The sequence below is a fragment of the Rhinoraja longicauda genome, chromosome 19 (assembly GCF_053455715.1).
Source record: "Rhinoraja longicauda isolate Sanriku21f chromosome 19, sRhiLon1.1, whole genome shotgun sequence".
Classification (NCBI taxonomy): Eukaryota; Metazoa; Chordata; class Chondrichthyes; order Rajiformes; family Arhynchobatidae; genus Rhinoraja; species Rhinoraja longicauda.
The window spans coordinates 8,914,284-8,927,017 of record NC_135971.1 but is presented as its reverse complement, the minus strand read 5'-3'; the positions used below and the strand labels follow the sequence as shown (position 1 = coordinate 8,927,017).

The following is a 12,734-nucleotide window of genomic DNA, read 5'->3' as shown; positions in this document are numbered from 1 at the left end:
CTTCTCTGTACTCCCTCCAAGGCTAGAATGTCTTTCCTCAGATTAGGAGACCAAAACTACACAATACTCCAGGTGTGGTCTCACCAAGGCCCTGTACAACTGCAGCAGAACCTCCCTGCTCCTATACTCAAATCCTCTTACTATGAATGCTAACATACCATTCGCTTTCTTCACTGCCTGCTGCACCTGCACGCTTGCTTTCAATGACTGGCGCACCATGACACCCAGGTCACGTTGCATCTCCCCTTTTCCTAATTGGCCACCATTCAGGTAATAATCTGCTTTCCTGTTCTTGCAGCCAAAGTGGATAACCTCACATTTATCCACATTATATTGCATCTGCCATGCATTTGCCCACTCTCCAAATCTATCCAAATCACTCTGCAGCCTCCTAGCATCCTCCTCGCAGCTAACACTGCCACCCAGCTTCGTGTCATCCGCAAACTTAGAGATGTTGCATTCAATTCCCTCGTCCAAATCATTAATATATATTGTAAATAACTGGGGTCCCAGCACTGAGCCTTGCGGTACCCCACTAGTCACTGCCTGCCATTCCAAAAAGGACCCGTTTATTCCTACTCTTTGCTTCCTGTCCGCCAACCAATTCTCTATCCACCTCAACACTGAACCCCCAATACCATGTGCTTTAAGTTTGTACCCCAATCTCCTATGTGGGACCTTGTCGAAGGCCTTCTGAAAGTCCAGATATAACACATCGACTGGTTCTCCCTTATCCACTCTACTAGTTACATCCTCGAAAAATTCTATAAGATTCGTCGTACATTATTAATGATTTGGACGAGGGAATTGAATGCAACATCTCTAAGTTTGCGGATGACACGAAGCTGGGTGGCAGTGTTAGCTGCGAGGAGGATGCTAGGAGGCTGCAGAGTGACTTGGATAGATTAGGCGAGTGGGCAAATGCATGGCAGATGCAATATAATGTGGATAAATGTGAGGTTATCCACTTTGGCGGCAAGAACAGGAAAGCAGAGTATGACCTGAATGGTGACCGATTGGGAGAAGGGGAGATGCAACGGGACCTGGGTGTCATGATGCACCAGTCATTGAAAGCAAGCATGCAGGTGCAGCAGGCAGTGAAGAAAGCGAATGGTATGTTGGCATTCATAGCAAGAGGATTTGAGTTTAGGAGCAGGGAGGTTCTGTTGCAGTTGTACAGGGCCTTGGTGAGACCACACCTGGAGTATTGTGTGCAGTTTTGGTCTCCTAACCTGAGGAAAGACGTTCTTGCCTTAGAGGGAGTACAGAGAAGGTTCACCAGATAGATCCCTGGGATGGCGGGACTTACATATGAGGAAAGACTGGATAGACTGGGCTTGTACTCGCTGGAATTTAGAAGACTGAGGGGGGATCTTATAGAAACATATAAAATTCTTAAGGGGTTGGAGAGGCTAGATGCGGGAAGATTGTTCCCGATGTTGGAGGAGTCCAGAACCAGGGGTCACAGCTTAAGGATAAGGGGGAAGTCTTTTAGGACCGAGATGAGAAAACATTTCTTCACACAGAGAGTGGTGAGTCTGTGGAATTCTCTGCCACAGAAGGTAGTTGAGGCCAGTTCATTGGCTATATTTAAGAGGGAGTTAGATGTGGCCCTTTTTGCTAAAGGGATCAGGGGGTATGGAGAGAAGGCAGGTACAGGCTACTGAGCTGGATGATCAGCCATGATCATATTGAATGGCGGTGCAGGCTCGAAGAGCCGAATGGCCTACTCCTGCACCTATTTTCTATGTTTCTATGTTTCTATGTTTCATAAATCCATGCTGACTTTGTCCGATGATTTCACCACTTTCCAAATGCGATGCTATCACATCTTTAATAACTGACTCTAGCATTTTCCCCACTACCGATGTTAGGCTAACTGGTCTATAATTCCCCGTTTTCTCTCTCCCTCCCTTTTTGAAAAGTGGGGTTACATTAGCTACCCTCCAATCCTCAGGAATTACTCCAGAATCTAAAGAGTTTTGAAAAATTATCACTAATGCATCCACTATTTCTGAGGCTACTTCCTTAAGCACTCTGGGATGCAGCCTATCTGGCCCTGGAGATTTATCGGCCTTTAATCCATTTAATTTACCTAACACCACTTCCCGACTAACCTGGATTACCCTCAGTTCCTCCATCTCGGTAGACCCCCGGTCCCCTGCTATTTCCGGCAGATTATTTATGTCTTCCCTAGTGAAGACAGAACCAAAGTATTTGTTCAATTGGTCTGCCATCTCCTTGTTCCCTATGGTCAATTCACCTGTTTCCAACTGCAAGGGACCTACATTTGTCTTAACTAGTCTTTTTCTCTTCACATATCTATAAAAGCTTTTGCAGACAGTTTTTATGTTCCCTGCCAGTTTTCTCTCATAATCTATTTTCCCTTTCCTAATTAAGCCCTTTGTCCTCCTCTGCTGGACTCTGAATTTCTCCCAGTCCTCTGGTATGATACTTTTTCTGGCTAATTTATATGCTTCATCTTTTGTTTTAATACTATCCTTGATTTCCCTTGTTAGCCACGGATGCACTACCTTTCCTGGTTTGTTCTTTTGCCAAACTGGGATGAACAATTGTTGTAGTTCATCCATGCAATCTTTAAATGCCTTCCATTGCATGTCCACCGTCAACCCTTTTAGTATAAATTGCCAGTCTATCTTGGACAATTCACGTCTCATACCCTCAAAGTTACCTTTCTTTAAGTTCAGAACACTTGTTTCTGAATTGACTTTGTCACTCTCCATCCTAATGAAGAACTCCACCATATTATGGTCACTTTTGCCCGGGGCCTCGCACAACAAGACTACTAACTAACCCTTCCTCATTACTGAATACCCAGTCTAGAATGGCCTGCTCTCTCGTTGGTTCCTCGACATGTTGGTTTAGAAAACCATCTCGTAAACATTCCAAGAAATCCTCTTCCTCAGCACCCCTGCCAATTTGGTTCACCCAATCTATACGTAGATTGAAGTCACCCATTATAACTGCTGCACCTTTAGTGCACGCATTTCTAATTTCCTGTTTGATGCCATCCCCAACCTCACTACTGCTGTTAGGTGGCCTGTACACAACTCCCACTAGCGTTTTCTGCCCCTTAGTGTTTCGCAGCTCTACCCATATCGATTCCACATCCTCCGAGCTAATGTCCTTCCTTTCCACTGCGTTAATCTCCTCTCTAACCAGCAACGCTACCCCACCTCCTTTTCCTTTCTGTCTATCCCGCCTGAATATAGAATATCCCTGGATATTGAGCTCCCAGCCTTGGTCGCCCTGGAGCCACGTCTCTGTAATCCCAACTACATCATAATCATTAACAACTATCTCCACATTTAATTCATCCACCTTATTACGTATACTCCTTGCAATGAGACACAAAGCCTTCAGGCTTGTTTTTATAACACTCTTGCCCCTTATATAATTATGTGGCAAAGTGGTCTTTTTTGATTTTTGCCCTGGATTTGTCTGCCTGCCACTTTTACTTTTCACCTTGCTACCTATTGTTTCTACCCTCATTTTACACCCCTCTGTCTCTCTGCTCTTGTTCCCATCCCCCTGCCATATTAGTTTAAATCCTCCCCGACAGCACTAGCAAACACTCCCCCAAGGACATTCGTTCCATTCCAGCTCAGGTGCAGACCGTACTGCTTGTAACAGTCCCACCTCTCACAGAACTGGTTCCAATGTCCCAGAAATTCGAGATATATTTGAATCAAATTCAACCATGTTGTCTATTGTCTGCATCTGCAGTTCCTTCCTACACATCACTAACATCATATTCAATAGACAAGAGACAACAAGTGCAGAAGTAGACCATGCAGCCCTTCGAGCCAGCAACTCCATTCAATGTGATCATGGCTGATCATTCACAATCAGTACCCCGTTCCTTCCTTCTGCCCATACCCCATGACTCCACTTTCATTAAGAGCTCTATCTAACTCTCTCTTGAAAGCATCCAGAGAATTGGCCTCCACTGCCTTCTGAGGCAGAGAATTCCACAGATTCACAACTCTCTGGCTGAAAAGTTTTTTCCTCATCTCCGTTCTAAGTGGCCTACCCCTTATTCGGCCGAAACGCACAACCTGTCCAGACTATCCTGTCAGCATCGTGTAATATTCAGAATAATTTTTATACTTCCTCCATCGGTTCTATGTCTGCAATATCATTATTCTTCTCTGTGTGTCATTGGGGGTGAGAGTGGAGAAATGGGAATTTTTAACACCTCGTAATAATCTGGGTGAAATTCATGCTCTCAGTAGCTCTGCCTCGGTCAATTCAGTCTTGTCTTTTATTTATTTCAGGAGGAAGCTGCTCGCAAACGAAGGTAGGGCATGTTCTTCACTGAAACTCTGCATGTAACATATTTCCTCATAAACATCAATGCACAATTTGTAATCAGCTATTTAATATTTGCAGGATTAGTGATGAGGCGAATTCATTTTCATTGACAGATGGTGCCCTAACGGCTGAAAAATTCAACCACCTCTTTTTGTTGAAGGCAGTGTTGATAGAAAAGTTTGACTCCATTAAACAAGGTAAAACATATGGACTTATTTCACTTGGTTTGTGGGACACATTGATGTTTTTATGTGGTGCAAAGATTGGCCAGGATAAAGCTCTGAATGGTAATTGGAGTTTCATTCATGCACCAACACACGGGCTGAGAAGCCTCACGCACACATGGTCAGCTGGAGATGTGAGTTCCTGGAACACATGCAACACAGGAGCACGATACTACAAATACCCAGGCTGTTGGATGAACCAATGCATCCCGACCCACCCACAGCGCAAAAACACGCTAATCTATCAGTTTGAATTCTATCACGGTAGTCAGGAAATTGGGGGGATGGAGATGGGGGGAGGGGAAAGGGGGGAGGGGAAGGTGCTGCACCAATGCAGTAGAGGTTTGGGCCCAAAGGGTCCACTTGGTCTAGTCTTCTTTAAAACTCCTTCCTCTCACTTGAATCCAATAACCTTGTTTTTGATACCATTAAAATGGGGAACTGAATCTGACAAACTACCCCCTCTCTGTCTCTCGTAAACTTGTAAAGTTCTCCCAGGTCTCCAAATCAGCATTATTCAAGTCCTCCAATGGAGGCAACATCCCGGTGAATCTCCTTTGCACTCTCTCCAGCACAGTCACATCTTTCCTCCTGTATCACCTAAATATAGCGACCTCATTCTTAATTACCTCCAGTAGACATTTAACTCGTCAACTGTCCCGCCAATCAAGCCCCCATTTTCACTCAATATCACGCCCGCACACCCATCCAACCACCATTTCTCCTACCTACTCTCTCCCAATTGCATCTGCTTGCCCACGACATACCACAACTCTCGCCTCTACCTCAGGAGAAATATCCGGGAAGGATTTCTGTAGTCCATCTTACGTGTTAGGGGAAGGGGGAAGAAAACTCCGGACAAATTTTCAGTTGTCCACCCGCCTGTGCCTGAGGCCGAGCGGCCTCTCCCCCTGTCCCGGGGCCGCGCTGCCCGAGTCTCCCCCCGACCCCCGGGGACTCTCTGATTCTCTGCTTCTCCCCCCAGTCTCCGTCACCCTGGATGTGGAAACAGCTGGTTCGTGGCTCGAGGTGTCTGAGGATCGGAAGAGGGTGAGAGGGACCGGGACCCGGAGGCGTCTCCCTGACACCGGGAAGAGGTTTACAGGCAGTGCATGTGTGCTGGGATCGGAGGGATTCACATCGGGGAGACATTACTGGGAGGTGGAGGTGGCGGGGAGTGAGTACTGGAGTCTGGGAGTCGCCGCAGAGTCTGTGGAGAGGAAGAGACCGGTCACACTGACCCCGGAGACTGGAATCTGGAGCATCTGGCGGCGGGATGACGAGTTTGCTGCATTCACCTCCCCTCCATCCCGTCTCCTCGCCCGTCCCAACCCCGGGAGGGTGGGAGTTTATCTCAGTTACGAGTCCGGGACAGTTTCATTTTACGACGCGGACACCAAGTCCCATCTCCACACCTTCACCGGGAATAAATTCACGGAGAAACTTTATCCTTTCTTCGGGATCTGGGTTGCAGGCCAGTGGCTGAGAATCTGCTCCGGTTCCGCTCCGTGTCAGTAATTAACAAATTCTATCAATCCTTCACCAGCACCTGGAATATAGTTAAATCACCTCCGTTCTTTAACATGTTAAACAAGTCTGTTCCGGGAATCAATGACCATAAAACTCCTAGACTGCCGCCTGTGATAATAATGATAATAATAATAATAATAATAATAATAATAATAATAATAATAATAATATATTCCTTTATTTGTCCCACACCGTGGAAATTTGCAGTGTTACAGCAGCAAAGTGGATGAGGAGACATTCATTATAAATAAAAATAAAGACAAGGATAAATTGTCATCAGTTTACTGTGTATTCCTTAACTGTTACTGTTGACTCGTCTGTTGGGAGCAGTGCTGGTTGTGCAGTCTCACAGCAGCGGGAAGGAAGGACCTCCGATATCTCTCCTTCACGCACTTGGGGTGAGGCAGTCTGTCACTGAAGGAGCTACTCAGTGCAGTGACTGTGTCCTGCATCTCGTTTAATATGTTTGATCCTGAAATGTCCTTGGAAATGGCCGAGGGAACCGTTGAGAGGGCATGTGGGATGTGCAATAAATGCAGTTCCTACAGATGTGCCCGGCGTGTAATTTAGCTCATGAGTTCAATTTATTTCCTTAAAACCGATAGCTGACGTTATTAATGTCAATATTCTGTTAAGTGTCGTTTCAATTCAGTTCAGTTTATTGTTGCGTGAACCGAGGTACAGTGAGACGTTTTCGTTGCGTGCTACCCAGTCAACAATACAATACAATACAATATATCTTTATTGTCATTGTACAGGGGTACAACGAGATTGGGAATGCGCCTCCATTACGATGCAATAATTTAATTAATTTAAACAACAACAACCCAACGAGACAAATTGTAACAGTTTTAAGACAGAACAAAGTGCAAGTAGATCTGTGCCGGATCACTGTGCGATGTAACCATCCGGCTAAGCAGGACCGGTTCATAGCAGCTATGGCCCTGGGAATGAAGCTGTTCCTGAGTCTGGAGGTGCGGGCGTAGAAGGCCTTGTATCGTCTGCCCGATGGTAGAAGTTCGAACAGACTGTTGCAGGGATGTGAAGAGTCTTTGTGGATGCTGGTGGCTTTTCTGAGGCATCGTGTGTTGTAGATGCCCTCCAAGGCTGGTAGCTGTGTTCCGATGGTCCTCTGAACTCTATGGATTACCCGCTGAAGAGCTTTCCTTTCTTCCTCCGTGCAGCTGAGGTACCACACAGGGATGCCATGTTTTAGGATGCTGTCTATGGTGCAGCGGTATAATGTCGTCAGCAGCTGTTGGGGTAGACCAGACTTCTTCAGTGTTCTTAGGTAAAGACTGCACATGATTACAATCGAGCGGTTCACAGTGCACACGTAAACGATAAAGAGAATAACGTTTAGTGCAAGATAAAGTCCAGTAAAGTCCGATTAAAGATAGTCCGAGGGTCTCCAAAGAGGCAAATGGTCGTTCAGGGCCGCTTTCCAGTTGGTGAGAGGCTGGTTCAGTTATAGATGAACATGATAAGCGGGTCAGGCAGCATCTCGGGAGAGAAGGAATGGGTGACGTTTCGGGTCGAAACCCTTCTTCAGACTGGATCAAGTCCGATCAAGGATCGTCCGAGCGTCACCAATGATTTAGGGCGTAGTTCAGCGCGGCTTTCGATCTGAAAGGATAATTAACGCTAATATCAAAAGCATTTTAAAGAGGAAATCGGAGCTCGTGTCTCTGTTCACAAGAGACGGCAGATACTGGAATCTTCAACAAAAGACAAAGTGCTGGATTAACTCAGTGAGTCGGACAGCGTCTGTGGGGGGAACTGGACAGACGAGGTTTCAGATTGGGACCCTTCTTCAGCTTGTCCGTCTCCTTGTTCTCCGCCTTTTCCTCGTCCTCCTAGATTACGTTCTTGTCACCGGCGCTGCTCTCGGGTCGGTGAAGTCACCCAGCATCCAAACCTGCTCGTTCTCTCTACCTAAGCCCCCTGCCCATCCCCCTCCCCCTCAACCCTCACTCACCCCTCACCCCGCCACGCCCCGGTGACTGTCCAAACTGACTAATCCAGCAATTATTTCTTCATTGTCGCGAAGTTTCAAGAGTTTTATTGTCATGTGTCTAGAGACGGAATAAATGAAATACTTGCAGGAGGCCAACAGATATGTTGATATATTACTCTGTAAATAAAAACATAATAAACCATGATGTACTTACTTCTGTGTTTATCTTCTTCTTACCATACGCCAAGAAACAAATGGCCCTTCCTGATGGAGCAATGACTCACTTGTGACCTCTCCCAATTCCGTGAGCTGCCTTTGCCGCTCACACTGTTGTCCGCTCTCCACGTCGACATCGACATTGTTGTTGTCAGTGCAGGGTTCCTGACCTGACCATGAAGGCTCATTGTCTTGGCAGCGTTGCAGGGTCGGTCTGGCCAATCGTAGTACATCCCATTCCACGTTTCAGACAGACCATTCAGTCCATCTTCTCCTGTCAATTCTGCGGCACCAGATAAACCCCCTTCCACCCATTCACCGCACTGACCAACAATGTCCTGAACTCGATAGACCCACACGTGTTTCTCCAACAGCCCTCCCACCCCCATAACCCATACGCTCTGCTTCAACCACATCTGTGGTGGCAGGTTCCACTTTCTCATTGCTGAATTCCTTAAGGAATATGTTGAGGAACATATTGTTTTCAAAAAATATATATTTATATTTATTTTATCTTTGTCATTTGGTGTCTCCACAAGTAAAGATACTTTCTCCGTTCCCTCTTGGTCAAATTCATCACTAATCTAAAATTACACTATCCGATCATCACGGACATCTTACCCGGCTAAAACGCACAACCACAACCTGTCCAGTCTATCCCGTCAGTATGGTCTCATTCTAATTAACATTTTAGTATTTTCTCCCTTGTTTCTCTGTCTGCAAAATATCTGCTTTGCCCTGTGAATCCGAGGGAGTGAGAATTGGCAATGGGACTGTTTAACACCTTGTAATAAATAGGGTAAACTTCCTGGTTGTGAGGATGTCGACGGTCTGTCTCAGTCAATTCAGATTTATGTTTTATTTATTTCAGGAGGAAGCTGATTGTAAGAAGAGGTAAGACTTGCTATTCACTGCCGCTCTGCATGGACCGGTAACATATTTCCTAGAAAAATCATTGCTCAGTTTGTACTCAGCTAATAAACATTTGCAGGGTCAGAGGTGACGAGCAGCCACTATCGGTGAGAGATGATTCCATACCCGTTGAGAAATTCAACCATCTCTTTTTTTGTTGAAGACAGTTTTGAAGGAAACGTTTGACTCCATTAAACGAGGTAAAACATATAGATTTATTTCACTTTGTTTGTGAGATACATTGCTGTTTTTTTTATCAGATGTAAAGATTGGCCAGGATAACGGACTTAATGGTAATTAAAGTTTCATACCAACTCCAGCTCCACGGGATGAGAAGCCTCACGCACAATGATCAGCTGGAGATGTTCGATCCTTGAGCACATCCAACACAGGAACACGATACAACCAATACCTAGGCTGTTGGATAGGTCCTACAATGGGACTCGCACAGCCGCACACACACACATCGAGATATGAGTTTGAATTCTACCACAGTGGCCAGAAAATTAAAATTAAAATTAACTGAGATTATAATGATGAAAAGTAGGTATCAGGGTGATGTCCAGGATAGACATCAAGGTATATGGTGGTCCATCTGAAATAGAAATCTGCGCCACTAACCCTGTCTAACATGTCAGTGACTGCAGATTTAGGTTAACTCAAGTCTGCGCCCTGTTGGACTCTTGAACCTCGCAGTTTCATTCAAACTGCACATTTTGAAGCATTTGACAGATCTGGGCCCATGACCTGAGCTATGAGAAACTCACACATTCTCATCGGCCTAGAAAAGATCCCCATAAACACATTCACGGGTCAAAAAGGTATTTCGTGGGTACAACCTCCACAATCTACGATGCCTTTGTAACAAAGAATACATACTCTTCAGAAGCAGTGAATATACTTCCGCATATACTGTAATCTCCAACATTTTCACCACCTCCAACAGGATCCCACTAATGGCCACATCTTCCCATCTCCACCCCTATCTGCAGAGACCATTCCCTCCGAAACTCCCTGGTCAACTCGTCCCTTCCCACCCAAACCACCCCCTCCCCAGGTACTTTCCCCTGCAACCGCAGGAGATGCAACACCTGTCCCTTTACCTCCCCCTTCAAATTCATCCATGGACCCAAACAGTCTTTCCAGGTGAGGCAGAGGTTCACTTGCACCTCTTCCAACCTCATCTACTGTACCTGCTGTTCCAGGTGTCAACTTCCCCACATCGGCGAGACCAATCGCAGGCTCTACTATCATTTCGCTGAACGCCTTCGCTCAGTCCTTCTCAACCTCCCTGATCTCCCGGTGGTTCAGCACTTCAACTTCCCCTCCCATTCCCAATCTGTCCTTTCTGTCCTGGGCCTCCTCCATTGTCAGAGTGAAGGAACAGCAAATTGAAGGAACGGCATCTCATATTTAGCGTGGGTAGTTTACACCCAAGCGGCATGAACATTGACTTCTCTAACTTCAAATAGCCCTTGCTGTCCCTCCCTATCCCCTCCTCCTCCCCAGTTCTCCCACCAGTCTTTCTGTCTCCGACTACATTCCATCTCTGTCCCACCCACTCCGCTGGCATCAGTCTGAAGAAGGGTCTCGACTCGAAACGTCACCCATTCCTCCTCTCCAGAGATGCTGCCTGGCCCGCTGAGTTACTCCAGCATTTTGTGTCGACCAGTGAATGTATTCATTCGACTAGTCCACAGGCATACCGCACACATTCTCACCAACACACACCTTACATGTGGGGACACACCATGACCTACAAAACCATCCATGAACACACTCACCAACGCAGGATACATGCACCCACTGATATTTAATACGGCCATTACATTAACTCAGTCTGACGCACACATGTACCCAGCCGCAATTTCGCCATCCTCGTCTCCCATTTCGCTCTCCCTGTCCGCGACAACCAAAACATTTCACTTCCACTTCCCGGAAGAAAAGTAGCGGAAATGCATTTCTCTTTTCCATCTCGCGCAATTGTGGAAAATACCCCACGGGAAACATTCAGATGTCCGCCCGCCTGTGCCCGAGGCCGAGCGGCCTCTCCCCCGGTCCCGGGGCCGCGCTGCCCGAGTATCCCCCCGACCCCCGGGGACTCTCTGATTCTCTACTTCTCCCCCCAGTCTCCGTCACCCTGGATGTGGAAACAACGCATCCGCGTTCTGGAGTCTGGGAGTCGCCGCAGAGTCTGTGGAGAGGAAGAAAGTGGTCGAACTGACCCCGGAGACTGGAGCATCGAGCGGGATGGTAATGAGCTTAATGCAGTCACCTCCCCTTCATCCCGTCTCCCCGCCCGTCCCATCCCCGGGAGTGTGGGAGTTTATCTCAGTTACGAGTCCGGGACAGGTTCCTATTACGACGCAGGCACCAAATCCCATCTCCACTCCTTCATCGGGAATAAATTCACGGAGAATGTTTATTCTTTCTTTGGGCCTTGGCAAGAAACCCAGTGGCTGAGAATTTGCTCCAGTTCCGGTCCGGGTGTGTAAAAGGATCGGGTCCCGGGAACGGCGTCAGGAGCGGGGCTCAGGGGCTGTGGGGCAGAATTCCGGTGCACAACAGGTCGGCGCTGAACGGCTCCCATTTAATCCCCAAATTCCGCGTCGTAAACCCCCAGTGAGCGCGGAAATAAAACCAAGGGGAATGTAAATGTGGGAAGAGTGAAATAAACAGCTACTGCGTTTAGAAGTGTTGATCCGCCTCTTTTTTAAACGTGTTATCGGATCCCGTCATCTGAACTTTTATAAAAAAATCTAAGGATTGATGCTCATACTTGACCCATGGGATCTCGATCTCATCAGGATCATAAGGGCCGGAAATCTTCATCGGGACACGGAAAAGTTGGACATTGAACAAATTTGACATTGCAGTTGAACTTAGTAGAAGTGAAGAGAATCATAGGTGAAGGGAGCAGGATTAAGCCATTCGGCCCTTCAAGTCTACTCCGCCATTCAATCATGGCTGACATATCTCTCCCTCCGAACCCCATGCTCCTGCCTTCTCCCCATAACCCCTAAACCCGTACGAATCAAGAATCTGTCTATCTCTGCCATAAAAGTATCCATTGACTTGGTCTCCACAGCACTCTGTGGCAAAGAAATCCACAGATTCACCACCCTCTGGTTAAAGATATTCCTCCTCAATTGCCTAAAGGAACATCCGTTAAATCTGAGGCTGTGACCTCTGGTCCTAGATTCACACGAGTGGAAACATCCTCTCCACATCCACTCTATCCAAGCCTTTTTCACTTATCGGTAAGTTTCAGATCGCCGGGCAGGCTACGGGTGCAACCCACGGGAATGTGAATAACACGAATGGGGTTTTATGTGGGCAGGAAGAAGGTGGCAATGGTGAGCCTGCGAACAATTTAAGAAGGAGATGGGAACTGCATAATTACCAATAGCGATACGATACGATAAATCTGTATTTATCCCCGGAGGGGAATTGGTCTTCCAATTGGTCACGACAAACAACAAGGTACACGAAAATCATGAAATTAAAATAAAAAAATTTAAAGGGGAAAAGGGACGTACAACGAGATCTGGGTGGCCTAG

General features: G+C 46.7%; 1 protein-coding gene across 1 annotated transcript in view; it reads left to right on the top strand.

The window, feature by feature from the left end:
• The window catches only part of LOC144602806 (uncharacterized), a 92,082-nt gene that overhangs the window by 17,726 nt on the left and 61,622 nt on the right, over positions 1 to 12,734 (top strand). Inside the window, 1 exon segment of the mRNA XM_078415930.1 lies at positions 4,414 to 4,532. Coding sequence (XP_078272056.1) covers positions 4,414 to 4,532 — 119 coding nt within the window.